Raw genomic sequence first — 15880 nt, 5'->3', positions numbered from 1 at the left:
GGTGACCAAATCTGGGCACAGTAGTCGAGATGAGGTCTTATCAGGGCTCGGTACAGAGGTAAAGTTATACTGGAGGAAGTAGGGGAGACAAGAGATCTGGGGTTGATGATTGATAGAAACCTGAAATTTAGGGGATATATTGCAAAGGTGATGAAGGTAACACAGAGGATTGCTGCAATTATGAGAAGGACACTGACCTGCAGAGATAAAAGGGCTTTAATTCCGTTGTATAAGTCTCTGATCAGACCACACTTAGACTATTGTTCTCAGATTTGGTCCCCAGGATTTGAAGGGGATAAATTAACTGTGGAAAGGGTACAGAGACGGATCACAAAGATATTTTCAGGACTGTACAATTTTGGTTATGAGGATCGGCTGAGGGAATGTGAACTACAGAGTTTGGTGGATAAGAAGAAGGAGAGGTGATATGATTGAGACTTTTAAACTGTTGATAGGTGGTTACAGGGTTGACTCTGGGGAGTTCTTTCGCTTGTTGAACAGCAGGAAGCAGTGATGACAAGAGGCCATCCTTGGAAGTTACAAAAGGAAACTGTGAGCAAGAGGATGAGGAGTGGTTTCTATGCATGGAGGGTGGTTGAACCTTTGAATGCATTGCCTGATGGAGTGGTGAGAGTGAGAACGGGGGACCTCCCCTCGATGAGTCTTGACTGACTTTATGTTCTTAGGAAGGACCTCCCACGATGAGTCTTTTGACTCCATGGAGGCCTGAATAATAATAATAATAATAATAAACCAAGATCTTTAGAGATCGTACTTCGAAGCAGTACCAAACATGGTACCTTCAAGCCACTTGAGGCTGCCAATGAGCAGTTAAAAGTTACACACCAGATGATGAAAATCATCTAACACTTCAAACATTTGCAAACATCTACAGACCAATGGACTATCCCACAGAGATAGTTAGCTGATTGTATACTATACAATCAACTAACCAGACTGGCTATTAGGTTTCTGAACATGTGAATCCACTCATTTGCTTTGCTATCAAAAAAATATTCGTATGTGCTAGAAGTTTCTAATCATTTTCTGCACCAGACACATCTTAGCCAACGGTAACTGACAATTGTACATACACTATTTTTCTTTGGTACATGTAATCAGCATAGCACCATGCTAATTCAGCAATTTAACTGTCAAAATCAGATACTTATTTAAATGACAATGAGGTGTATACTGTTGTAAGTTTTTTAAATGGATTGTAAAGCATATATAATGAGAAAATTTTTTCACTTGGTTAGAAAGTAAATTATACTTGCCAAGAAATTATATTCTTGTTTAATCCTTTTTCTGAGTGTATACAAAGAAAGTTTACATGTGAAATATCTTCACAGATTTATTGAGGTTTTATCCACTGACCCTCAATAAAGGGCAAAAGTGATCTGGGTAGTGACTCTGTGAATGCATAGCATTAAGTACTTCCAAAAGGAAATGTACTTTACAATGGGATGCTAAGGCAACTGATATGAACTCATCAACCTCTATATACAAGTAACCTAATCATGAAGATACTTCAGAATATAATTTCATTGCAAGTATAATATATAATAAGATTTGTTTGCTATTGCTTTTATATTCAGCAAAAGTGAGAACAATAAAAATAAATAAATAAAACATGCAGATACTTTCACACCGATTTTTGAAAATTTAGGAGAGAGAGATAATAAATGGTCCTAAAAAAAGAAACATGCTTTTGCATTACATTACATATTAGTTATATACCACTTTTCTTTCCACACAAACACCAGGATTTGTATATATCCAGATATTCTTTTAAATGGATGCTGTATTTTTTGGCAGCTCATCACCTGAGTTCATCTAAAATGTAGCCAAGTGATTACAGTTTCTCAAAGGTCATGCAGATATCATTTACATGCCATTTCTGTAGTGATTATTGTTATACATGTATCTCCATGAAGTCAATACACCCATCACAGGAAATCTACATTAACCATTATTCAAACAACACCTATCAATCCACTCCTTAAACTCATTCACTGTTATAGCACTTATAAATACATCTGGCAATTAATTTTCTAAACAAAAATCTGGCCCACATGCCTTTACTAACCACACTTATATAACTTCCAAGGATGACCCCTAGTTCTCTCTCTCTCTCTTTTTTCTTCTCTCGTTCCCTAACCTCATCAGTCTTCTGCAAATCAGTACCATCAGTGTAATACATGGTATGTAATCTCTTCCTGCAGTGCATAATCTTACATTTTGCAAAATTAAATTGATAATCATTATCCTTCACCTACACTGCTAATTCATTTAAATTATCCTGTAGGATCTCCACATCACCATTATCAACTATTTTATCACACTAGTCTGTTTGAGAATTTATCAATTCTCACACTAGTTTCTATCAGTATTTCCACTTGGATGATACACTCTTGCAAAGTAACCACTTAGTAACTCAGCTATTTCTTTTGCTTCTGTCACTTTTCTGCCATCAGCCCTAATTAAAGTTATCCTTTCATTAATGTTATTCCTCTTACATGGTATAGAGTGAAAAGATTCTTTAGGATTTCCTTTGGCCTTCTTAGTTAATTTTTTCTCATAATCTGATTTAGATCTCCTTACCATATTAGTCACCCTTCTTGCCTGCACTTTGTATTGAGCATGAGTATGATGATTACATTTTCCTTTATATTTCCTCCACAATATTTTTTTTCCAGCTATTGCTATTCATCCATTTAACTCTTACTTGGTTTATCATCTTGACATATTTGGTATGCAATCTAATACTGCTACCATCGAACATTGAAATTCTTTCCATTTAACTCCTTATACCATGGCACTGCTCCAAGATGCATCCTGAATTTGTCATGATCACTAGCTTCTTGACTGAGAATTGCACACGTTTAACAACCTCCTAGAATAAGCCTGCATGATCATTTTCTCAATTGGAGGCAGAATGACTACTGTGGTTATGCCTTTTGCAATGCCTGTCGAAGAGTTTCCATGTATTATACTATTGATTTTTTATTACTGTATTATATTACATTGATAAAATACAAGGTGCTATCAAAAAGAAACCAGATACTTCATACTTGGCGACAGATCGCGTCTGTCGCCATAACAGTCTCATAACAGTCATAACAGTCTCATAATACTAACCAGTAGTCACTGCCTCCAATTGAGAAAATGATCATGCAGACTTCTTCTAGGAGGTTGTTAAACGTGTGCAATTCTAGGTGTCAGTGGTGTAGCCATTGTTGAATCAGCCTGCCAAGTGCAGTTGAGCCATGTGCACCGGAACTTGTGTAACATGCGTTATTCTTGTCACAGGCTGGTACTGTTTTGCGATTTTGCCATGAACCCAAAATAAGAACAAAGGGCAAATGTAAAATTTTGAGTAACACTTTGAAGAAATTTGGCAAGGAGAAACTCTGCATTTTGAGTGGCATTCACATTATGAGAAGGGCAGAACCACTGTGGAAGATGACCGTCCACCAGCACAACCTACAAAAACCTACAGTCCCTCACTACTTTCTCCAAGTTCTTAACAACTACTGATGACACACAAACTGGCCTATAATTAGACACTTCCAGTCTGTTACCACCCTTATGCAATGGCACTATCTTACCTTCCTTCCATTACCTGGGCACCTTTCCCAAAGCCAGACTTTCATTGAAAAGCCAGGTTAAAGGCACTGTCAGTTCCCTAGCACATTCTCTCAAAACTTGTGGTGAAATACCATCCAGTCCCAAAGCTTTACTGACATCCAGAGTACTCAGTATCTGAAACACACTCTCCTCCTGTACCTCTAAACCTCGAACCTCGAACCATTCTTCTAATCTTATCTTTCATACTTCTGCTCTCATTCAGAAGACATTCCACCTCCTCTTTCAGCTCATCTATCTCCCTCTGCAGGTCAGTCACTCTTAATCTAAATTCACTCTCCCAAACAAAACCATCTCCTAAACTTTCACAGTCATTCACGCCTTCCACACTATCAACTATTATTTTCTGATTCACATATATATTTTTTTCATTCTCTCATATCACACTACTTGTCTTCCTACATTCATTTCCCTGTTCCTGGAGCAACCAGGTCGGATATTGATATTTCTAATGCACTTATTTCCTCCCACTGCCTGCATTTTGCACACATATGCTCTCTTTCACAAGCCACATATCCAATTCCTGAGACACATACATGCTGCAAGTACTGCATGCCACAAAGTACCTTATGATATTGCTTATAATATTGTTCTTAAATGGCGGAGGACTTGGTGATACACCACTTGCGACTGCAGCTGAATCCGCCATCATTCATTACTGCCAAATAGTAATCGTTAATTATTCACTTAATAAATTCCATTAAATAAATAAGAAAAAGAGTACAAACAATTACAAGTAAAACAAAACATATAAGTACACTAAATATAATGAAATAAAATGAAATATAACTAAATACAGTAATGAAAACTTAGCTTCGTTTTGTCTTCCACCGTTATGCATTCGATTCCAAACGGTAACCAAAATATATTATATCGCAACAGCAACTAACTTCCAAAAAACAACCACTGAAGTACACTCGTATTCAGAGAAACAATTTAGCACTCCAAAACGTAGAAAAACGGGAAAAAAAACTGACTATTCACCAATTAAGAATCACTTCCTTCTTCACAGCTCAAATTCACCACCAGGTGTTACAGCGACGCTAGCGCCATTCAAATTTGTATGAAGTGCATTTCCAGTTTTGTTTCCTGACCCTACAGAGCTTTTAAGTTTCTCGAGAAAGGTTTCTGGGTTATCTGAATTTTATCCCACCTGCAATACTAATGTACTATGGGTTTAAAACCTTTCATTGGTGATAATGATGCAAACAGGCACTACCAGGAATGATCAAGTATTCATATCACTCTGACTAATGAGAACATTGAAATTCCTCCATATCAGCTTGTAAGTGGCTGCAGAAAGGAAATGGTAAACCAGTTGTAGAATTTTCCTTTCAGATATATTCACACACACACATGCATACCATATTTTTGTAATATAAACTGATGTATAAAAAGGTTTAAATCCCATATCATTATGCTGTGAAATTTTTATTTATACTAATTTAACAATATATATATATATATACACACACACACACACTTCTCTTTTAGTGTGAAGGAAAGCCATACAATCAAAAATCAGATATTTGGTCACTAGGATGCATATTATATGAGATGGCATGTCTTCATAAAACCTTTGAAGGATCTAATCTTCCTGCATTAATCAATAAAATTGTTAAAGTAAGTAGATATTCCTTTCTTTTCCTGTTTCAGATACACTAAAGCAATGATCTTAGATATTTCTCTTTTTTTTAGAAAAGCTTTCGAATATACTTACTTATTTATTCTTAGAAGAATAACTAGTTAACATTTTAGATGAAGAAAATATAGACATTGCAGTCCTTACAGAAATAAAAGAGAAACTTAAAGGAACAAAAGAAACAACTAATTATCATAGATAGTGGAGTAGACAAACAAATATATGCAAAAACTGGCATAATGATTTGGATCCATAAATCAATAAAAGCAAAAATAAGTCATTATACATACTGGAATGAAAGAATATTATTATTATTATTCAGGAGACCTCCATGGAGTCAAAAGACTCATTGTTGGAGGCCCATCCTTGAAAACAAAGTCTGCCATACCACTCATAGAACTCATTGACTGTTCGTGCTCTCACCACTCTATCATGCAATGCAGTCCACATTTCAACCACCCTCCATGCAAAGAAACCACCTCTCACTCTCTTTCTCACAGCTTCATTTCATCACTTCCAGGGATGGCCCCTTGTCCTCACCAAGCGAAAGAACTACCTCTCGATAGTTAAAAAGTCTCAATCATATCACTTCTCCTCTGCACCCTTTCCACAGTTAATTTATCCTCTTCAAAGCCTGGGGAACAAATTTGAGAACAATAGTCCAAGTGTGGACTATTGATTAGGGATTTATAAAATGGAATGACAACTCTTTTATCTCTGTAGGCCAGTGCCTTCTCAGTACTGCATCAATCATCTGTGTCACCTTCACTAGACAGTTCTTGAATATCACCCAAGAAGCATTGATTTCCTTTCCAGCCAACTACTCATTCCATGCTACCCTTGCAAGCTGTCTCCTGAGCTTCTCATAATCTCCAGCCTTATAGTTCCATATATACCCTTTCTCCACAATGCTGTCAGCCACCCAAGTCATCATTTCATGGTCACTATCACCAACTGGAGGGTGAGTTGACACCTCATTTCAAATAACCTCTGATGAGATGATCTAATGCAAGACCCTCAATCCTTGTGTCCTCTATTACATACTGCCTGAGGTAGTAGTCCCTCAAAAACTCAAGAAACTCATTTTCTTTACTTCCAGTTGTTATGTAATCATCCCAGTCTACACTGTCATAATTAAATTTGCCCATAATGATCACTTTTCTTCTTATTTGTTTGGCTAATTTGATTATATGTTTCATGGTCACTACCATCCACATAACAGGTCAATAACTGAGCCAACTCTCTAACACTATCCACTCTCCAGCCAAAAGGTTGTGGGTTCGAATACTGCCATCAGATGGATGTTCGTGATTTTCTGTGGAAATACCAGTGGGTCGGCGGTAGATTGCGTTAGTGTAGTTGTGGTCAGTTGGTGATTGAATGGTGGACACCAAGCTGTAGAGCAGGTGTATTCCCTCGATGAAACCTTGGACTCCCTGGAGGTGTCAAATAATAATAATAATAATAATAACAACATCTGACTAAGAATTTCATTCTGTTTGCCTCTATCCCACACCATGCTGCCTCAAAACCATTGCCACTATTTCAATCTTGCATCTCTATCTTGTATGGAAATAACTCTTTCTATATCATCAATAGCATTTCTTCTCCCTTTCTACCCTTTCTATCTTCACAAAGAACATCATACCCTTCCACTTTTATTCTCGTCACGATGTCATGTTCATCATATCGTGTCTTACTTATACTCATACTTATTGGGTAAACAGACTCAATTAATGCAACCATTTTGTTTCACTTGTTTCTTACTCTAGCATTTGTATATAAATATAATAGCTCATTTCTGGATCTATAACACTGATACTGCTTAGATGTGACTTCTGCATACTTAACTTGAGCCATTTCCTTTTCCTTCTTATTCATCTTAAAACCATCTGCAAATACATCCCCCCCCCCCTTGAACATAGGTTATTCTCTTCCATTTTTGTATACAAATGCACTCACATCTTCTTTGAATTTCACATCAATCTTTCTCACACTTTGTTCTTCTGTCCATCCTTAGCCTCCCCATTTCCCTGTTTGTCTTAATATTATTATTATTATTCAAGCCTCCATCGAGTCAAACGACTCATCACGGGAGGTCCTTCCTAGGAAACACAAAGTCTATCAAGACTCATTGCAGGAGGTCCCTCCTAGGAAACACAAAGTCTATCATAGCACTCCTTGAAGTCATTGACTGTTCTCGCTCTCACCACTCTATCAGGCAATGCATTCCATGGGTCCATGGAATGCATTGCCTGATTCTTTTTCTCCTTATTCATCTTAGAATCTTCTTCAAATCCATTTTTTTTCCTTGAACATAGGTCATTCTCTTCCATTTTTGTATAAACATACACTCACATATTCTTTGAACATCAATCTTCCTCATGCTTTGTTTTTCGGTCCACCCTCAGCCTTCCCATTTCCCTGTTTGTCACTCTATTAGGCAATGCATTCCATTGTTCAACCACCCTCCATGCAAATAAACCACTCCTCACCCTCTTGCTCACATTTTCCTTTTGTAACTTCCAGGGATGCCCTCTTGTCATCACTCCTTCCTGCTGTTCAACCAAGCAAAAGAACTCCCCAGTGACAACCATGTACCCACCTCTCAACAGTTTAAAAGTCTGAATGATATCACCTCTCCTTCTTCTATCCACAAAAATCCACCTCCCCGCAGCTGATCCTCATAACTAGCATTGTACAGTCCTGAAACCATCTTTGTTATCTGCCTCTGTACCCTTTCTACAGTTAATTTATCCCCTTCAAATCCTAGGGACCAAATTTGACAACAATAGTCCAAGTTTGGTCTGATCAGGGTCTTAGAAAATGGAATGATAACTCTTTTATCTCTGCAGGACAGCATCCTTTTCAGTATTGAAGAAATCCTTTGTGTTACCTTCCCCATCTTTGCAATATGACCCCTGAATTTCAGGTTTCTGTGAATCATCAACCCCAGCTCTCTTGACTCTCCTACTTCCTCCAGTGCAACTTCTCCAATTGTATGAAGTGTCCCATCAATGTGCATCAAACCTCAAGACCTTACATTTTGCTTCATTAAACTGATAACCCCATTCATTTGCCCATCTGTTTAATTTATTCAAATCCTCTTGCAGGGCTACAACATCTGCACTATGACAAATAACCTATCCCAGCTTCACATCATCTACAAACAACTGAACATCCACCTCCAATCCACTGACAATATCATTGATATAAAGGTTAAACAATATAGATCCCAGTACTGAGCCTTGTCGGACCCCACTTGTAATCTTCTGGCTCCTTGAAACTGCCATCCATACACAAGTCTCTGATACCTATTATACAGCCAATCGTGAATCCAGTTGACCAACCTGACATCCAAACCCATGTGCTGCAACTTAAATATCAGCTATAATGTGGCACCCCATCAAATGCCTTCGCTAAATCCAAGAAAATGGCAGTATATGCCTTTTCCTAATCAAGTGCTCTTGTAACTTTGTTATAAAAGGCTAGCATATTACTAAAACAAGAGTGCCCCTTAAAAAATCCATGCTGACTCTCACAGATAACATTACACTCATCTGCCCAGTGCTGTATACGGTCTCTCACTAATTTCTCCAAGATCTTAACTACTGATGAACACATGCTGGCCTGTAATTAGACACTTCCAGTCTGCTAGTATGCTATGGCACTATCTTACCTTCCTTCCATTTCCTGGGCAACTTTCCATAGCCAGACTTTCACCGAAAAGCCAGGTCAAAGGAGCTGTCAGTTCTTTAGCACATTATCTCAAAACTCGTGGTGAAATATCATCCAGTCCCACAGCTCTACTAACATCCAGAGCTCTCAGTATTTGGAACACATTCTGCTCCTCTAAACCTCAAACCTGCCCTATCCCTCTAATATTAAAATTTACTACTCCAGGATGAAATACTCCAATAAAGTGTTCATTTGAATGATTCCACTATGTCTTCTGCATCAGTCACTTTATTCCCATTTTTAACCCACAATATCATTCTTCCACAATCATTTCTCCTCCTACTTGCCACATTGCTAAAAAAAATTCCCTAGGATTTTCTTTGGATATTAATCCAATTTCCTCTCATATTCTAGTTTTGCCTTCCTCACTATACTGTTCATTCTCGTGGCCAGCGCCTTATATTCCTGATGCATCTGCTCTCTACCTCTCTCCTTATATTTCTTCCATAATCTCTTTTTCACCTGCTGTTCCTGTTTGATATTGTTTGTCATCCACTTTACACCAAATCGTGTTCTTTTTCTTCACTCATGGAATGCAGCTTACTATTGCTACTAACAAATATTCCTTCATAATTTTCCAAGCACTAATGATATCCCAACCGTCCAATACCTCCCTCCATGAAACTTCTCCAAGTTGATATCTAAGAATATTATAATCACCTGCCTTATAATTCCCCATATGTTCCCGTCTCTTTGATATTCCTGCATTTCTATTCATCTTCAAAGTCAAAACCGCATGGTCACTCTCTCCAACAGGTGGGAGAGATGTCATCTCAGTTATTATCAACCCTTCTGATGCTATGACCAAACCCAAAACTCTTGAACCTCTTATTCCCTTTATTACATGTTGCCTAAAACATTTTTCCTTCAAGAATTCTAAAAATTCCATTCCCTTCATGCTACATGCATCTTCCTTTCCCCAATTTATACTGCTGTAGTTAAAATCTTCCATAACAATCATTCTTTTTGAACTTGCCAAGCTCAACTCCTAAACATCTCCTGCTCCCCACCCTATGTGCTCCTTGATTTGTAGCAACACCCCATTAAATATCCTGTCTTGGCTTTTTCTACCTCACACCATATGCTCAAAATCATTAGTGTCATTGCCTTGCAAAGCTGCCACTCTTGGAGGACATGAATCATCACTTATCATAAGCTGTACTCCACTACCAAGCTTTCGCTTCCTATCCTGCCAAAAAATGCTGTAATCTGCAACTTCTATTCCTTTTATTATATCCTCATCTGTCAACCATCCCAATAATCCTTGGCCAGGGTGATGGTATCAGCGCCACCAATTCCTGTCCTTTATTCCGGATACTCCTTGCATTAGTATAAAGCATAAAAATGCCACTGTTTCTATACCTAGCATTGTCTCCTCTGGACTCCACTGGGCTCAGCATTACACACACCGACTTTTTCAGAAAACAGCAATCTCTCCAGATGCCTACCTCTTTCCTCATTCAAATGCAAGTGGTCTCTTGCATACAATTCCTTTCTGTCCTCAAACACCCTCCAAGCATCCATATATTCCAATCCTCTTCTCTGACTCATTCTAGCTATTATGTTATTCAATATCACTGCTCTTCTGCCCAGTTTGTCACTATCGTACCTAGCAGCACACCCACCATCTTTCATTTCTGCATTTTCTTTTGTACTACCTCAAGCAAGAATCTCATATCTCTCACCACCCAATTTCCTTTCCTCTCAAATCATTTGTTCCTACCATCACAATCATCTCATTGACCCTTTCACCCCCTTCTTAATTTCCATAGTCACTCTTTCCATTATTCCTCCAGGCCAACACTCCTCACGCATCCTATCATGCACACCATGGATCATCGAGTCCCCCATACATCACACCTCTTACCACCCTATTCCTCAATTGCGCACCTGCATCCGTCACTCTCTCTCCTCTAACACTTTCTCTCTGTGTTCCCCTACTTACCTGCCTTTCTGACATCACTCTATCCCTGGTTCCAGTGCTCCCTCGCATTCTTCTCATTCCCTCCTACTGTTTCCATTCTCTCCTCTTCTACCATTCCCATAACTCTCTCATTCCCCCTATTCTTCTGTTCATATTCTCTTCTCTCATTCCCATAACTCTTGCTCATTCCCTCTCTTCTGCTGTTCCTAATCTCTCCTCTTCTATTACTTATATCATTCATCTCTTCCATTCGTATAATCTCATCTTTCACACTTCTTATTTCATTCTCAAGACATTCCACCTGCTCTTTCGGCTCATCTCTCTCTCTCTCCCTGTAAGTCAGCCACTCTTGTTTGCCATTCATCCTTCCAGTCTTGCACACTTATTCTCTCATTATCTATACTCATGCTACCCACTTCATTCATAACCACCAATTCAATATCTCCTATCTTACTCTTCCGATCTATGACATCGCTTCTTCCTTGATCAGATTCATTTTCTGAACCTACTTCTTTATTTTCCAGCATCAGTCTCTCTAAATGACTCACGCCAAACCAATTCAAATGCAGTTCATCACTCTTATACAGTTCAATTCGTCCTTCAAACTCATTCCGAATAATAGCTATCTGCACTCCCTTCACCTCACACATTTCTGCTAACATATTATTCACAATCCTGGCTCTCTGCCTCATTTCATCACTGTCATACCTTGGAAACACAGACTTTTAGGTATATTATTCTTTGTAATATATCAAACAGTATATATCTTTTTTACCTTGTCAAATGCTTTTTTATAATCTATAAACAAAAGAGAGTTTCTGAATTAAATTTTCTTGTTTTCTCTATAAGTAGTTTTAAACAATATGCTGCATCTATTATAGAGCATCCTTTTCTAAATCTATTTTGACATTATGATAATATTTTTCACTTTGTATTTTCAATTTTTCTTGAAGTATTCTACTCTATATTTTAGAGTATACATTCAATACTCTAATACCTCTGTAATTAACAATTTTGTTTCATCCCCATTTTTAAATACAGGTAATACTATACTTGTATTCCATTCTATTGGTATTTGTCTATTTGTATATATTTTATTTTAAAATTTTAATAATCTCTGATGAAATTTTTCCCCAACATATTTATACAGTTTATCCCATCTTCTCCTGCTGATTTACCATTTTTTGTTTTCATTTATTTCATTATTATTATATCATTTAAAGCATTTTGTAAGTTTTTGGTGTAATTTTTTTTGTTAGTATTATTTATCCAAAGATCTGGAAAGTAATGCAAGATTGCTTTTAAATCTAGTTCGCAGTTTCTTTTATATATATTTTTTCTTTTATATCTGCGTTCATGTGCTTTAATATTTTATATGCATTGAGTCTTATTTTGTATATATCATTTTCTAGATATGATATAAATTTTTCCCAGCTTTGTCAGTGTCTCTTTCTAGTTTCTCTGTTGGCTATTGCTTGTCTTTTTTTTATATTCAATTTCTTCTTCTAGTTTTTTGCTACTTAACCATCTTTTAAAGGCCATCTCTTTATTCTCAATTATTGTTTTTATTTCATTGTCCCATATATGTAATTTTTTTTTTTCATTTTTATGATATTTTTTTGTTTTCCTAGACTTTCATATGCTGCTGATGTAATAATTTCTTTTATGTTATTCTTTTCTTTCTTGATGTCTTCATTTTCTTGTATTTTTTCAACAGAGGATTAATAGTTATTAATCCTCTGTTGGTATAAATTTCTTATACATTTAGTAGTTTTACTTTGTAACTGAGTTTTGTTTCTCTAGTTTGTTTGCTTTTTTGCATTTTTTGTAACCAATTAGGGGGAAACCTTAATTTTACTAGCACTGAATAATGATCTATATATATATTTCTATATCTCTCCTGACTTTAACATCTAGGAAGAGGTTTGCAGATTTTTCATTTAGTAATGATTGTTTGTCCTCTTGCACACTATGTATATTTGTGTATATTTTTATGTTTGTAGAATGTGGTCATTATTTTTAAATTATTATATATTTTATAAGGAAGGAATGGTAAAAATGTGTGTGTGGAAGTTCAGCTATGGTGTGCAAACATGATAAAGATATGAATGTCTTCGAACAAGGTTATGTATGTGGCGAAAGGGGTGGAAATATATGTTTTGGGTTCGGAATATGTCTGGACAGGGAAAAGAGAAAATTCTTGAAAAAGACCAAATAGATTGCATATCTAATTATAAGAAGAGACTAGGTGTTAATTGTTAATAATAAGTACAGCATTGTATATTAATTTATATACAATGCTGTACTTTCTTAGGAAGTATCTAATTGTATTGATGCTCCAATTAAAACAGGTTACATCCTGAACTTCAAAGCTGGAAATTATGATCAACTTAGGAGAATACTATCTTTGATCCCATGGTATCAGTCACTGAGTGGGAAAAATGTCAGCAATGCATGGGAATCTTTGAAAAAGTATTTAAATGAGGTGGTATCTGAATGTATCCCGAGTGTTCGAAGAATAAATAGGTTGGGAGTGAAATAGATGGGCAACCTTACTAAGCAAGAGAACAACAAGGAGAAGACGATGTGGAAAGAATATCGTGAGAATAAGAGGGAGAGGAGTTATGAAATATATAAAGCTCAAATCAGAAAAATAAAGAGTATTGTGAGAAAAGCTAAATCGGAATATGAAAAGAAATTGGCCATGCAAGCAAAAGGCAATTCAAAAGAATTTTATTGTTATGCCGCAAGCAAAGAAAGAACGAATGTGAAAAACTAACTTTATTGAACACAAATGGTACTCTAGTGTCAGAAGCTAATAAGATTGTTCAGTAAATGAGTGCTCACTTTGCTAAGATATATCAACCAGGTATATGAAACATGGCAAACAGTGCTACTACTAATTGGGTGAAGAGTTTGAGGTGTATGAAAATGCAGTTGACCAGCTGTGGCATAACCTGGATAAGAATTTGCCTATAGGAACAGATGAAATATCAGCCTGTTTGCTAAAGGAATGTTCAGCCGAATTGGCTATGCCTTTTACAAGTTTGTATAACTTGAGTCTCAGCTCAGGAATCATACCACAGGAATGGAAGGAATGTATGATAGTTCCATTGCACAAGGGTGGTGCAACAACTGATGTGTCTAACAAGCGACCAATTAATATCTCTGATGTGGTAGAGAAGATTTTAGAGATGTTGGTAAGAACTCGCATACACAAATGAGTAGACAAGCATTCTATATACTCTGCAGGGAACAGCATGGGTTTACTGACGGTAGGTCATGTTTTAGCAATTTGCATATTTTATAACAATGTTATGGCTGAATTGGATAAAGAGAATGGATACACTATGATAATGTTGGATTTTTCTAAGGTATTTGATAGGATACCACACACTAGGCTTTTGCATAAACTGGAGAATATGGGATTGGAATATAATCTAATTGACTTTGATCAGGGGATGGTTGACAGACAGATATCAAAAAGTGGTAAACAGTGGCTGTGAATCTGCCAGATTTAAGATTTAATCTGCCTGATTCCCGACGCCACCTTAAGCCTCTGTATATGGCATCGCTGGACCTCCAAAACGCCTTTGATAGCATCTCCCTTCCTGCTCTCCTTCGAGTGCTGACTATTGCTGGATGTCCAGAACCTTTTCTTTCCTATGTTATGGAGCTCTACTTGCGTAGCTCCATCACTATTACTACAGGATCCCATGCAACTTCTATTCCCGCAGTGCGGGGTGTTCACGAAGATGATCCTCTATCTCCCCCTTTTCTTTAACTGCATCATGGATGTGTTTCTTCGTTCTCTTCCTAGCCATATACTCTCTAGGTGCTTCTTCCTTTAATGCTACAGCCTTTGTTGACGATCTTATTCTCGTAGCCTCTACTAAGATAGGCTTACAGGAACTCCTTGACCGGGCAGTTGACTTCTCTATTCGAGACCTTTCTATTAATGTAGAGAAGTCCTGCTCTTTAGCTCTTGTCCCCTCTGGTCGTGACAAGAAGCTTAAGGTTGAGACTATAGAATTTTCCCTGCAGGAGGCCGTTGCATGCTTTGACTATCCTGGAAGTGTGGAGATACCTCGGTATCATGTTCACCCCAAAGAGAAGGTCTTCTGTCCCTTCTATCCTAGAAGCTGGGATCGCTTTTTTGAGGAAAGCTTCTCTCAAGCCCCAGCAAAGACTGTTTCTTCTTTCCTACTATCTCCTACCTCGCTTTTACACAAGTTGGTGCTTGGTAGGACATATATCTCGGTACTGTCCTGAATGGACAGGGCTATCCGTTCAGCCATGAGATCATGACTCCGACTGCTGCCTGACACTCCTACTGCATATTTCCATGCGAGGGTGAAGGATGGTGGGCTCGGGGTTCCATTACTTAAATGGCTGATTCCACGCCTGCGGCTGTCAAGAATCGCGCAGTTAGAACTATCTTCTTCCCCCATCTGTAGAGAGAGAGGCTTTCTATAGCCCATTAATACAAGAAGACTTTAGGCAGGCTAAAGGCTGGTCCCATTATCAAGGTACTTTAATCGAGTCAGCACCTGCAGAACACAAGAGATGGGCATCTCTGTTGCACTGTTCTGTAGATGGTGCTCCTTTAAAAGAGTCATATCTGGTGCCTCCCCAGCATGATTGGGTAAGGGATGGCACCAGACTCCTCCCCATGTTTGAGTATATTGACCTTATCAGGACGAGGATCAATGTCCTGCCTACCTGAGCCCACACAGCTTGATGGGATAGTGACGACTCCAACTGTAGGGCTGGCTGCCACTAGAGTGAGACATATAGCCTGGTGTTGCTTCTGAAACCATGGGGTTCGCATGAGGAGGCATGATGCCGTGGTCTCCATTCTGAACAACCGCTTTAAGAACAAAGGTTGGGAGACTGCAGTGGAACCACATTATAGGATCTCCGCAGGT

At 37.8% G+C, this 15880-nt stretch overlaps 1 protein-coding gene across 4 annotated transcripts in view; it reads left to right on the top strand.

Moving 5' to 3' along the window:
* The window catches only part of LOC150099031 (serine/threonine-protein kinase Nek8-like), a 1046903-nt gene that overhangs the window by 303439 nt on the left and 727584 nt on the right, over positions 1-15880 (top strand). For all 4 annotated transcript variants that reach the window (XR_016549512.1, XM_090405252.1, XM_090405251.1 and 1 more), the window contains one exon: positions 5143-5271. Coding sequence is in view for 3 of the 4 variants with exons in the window: in XM_090405252.1 (XP_090261378.1) it covers positions 5143-5271 (129 nt within the window). In the remaining variant the exon portion in view is untranslated. The remainder of the gene's footprint in view (positions 1-5142; positions 5272-15880) is intronic.

The sequence above is a fragment of the Typopeltis vanoorti genome, chromosome 15 (genome assembly GCF_054136105.1).
Source record: "Typopeltis vanoorti isolate ZY-2024b chromosome 15, IOZ_Tvanoo_1.0, whole genome shotgun sequence".
NCBI lineage: Eukaryota > Metazoa > Arthropoda > Arachnida > Uropygi > Thelyphonidae > Typopeltis > Typopeltis vanoorti.
The sequence above is the reverse complement of the archived record's forward strand: the minus strand, read 5'-3'. Positions and strand labels throughout refer to the sequence as shown.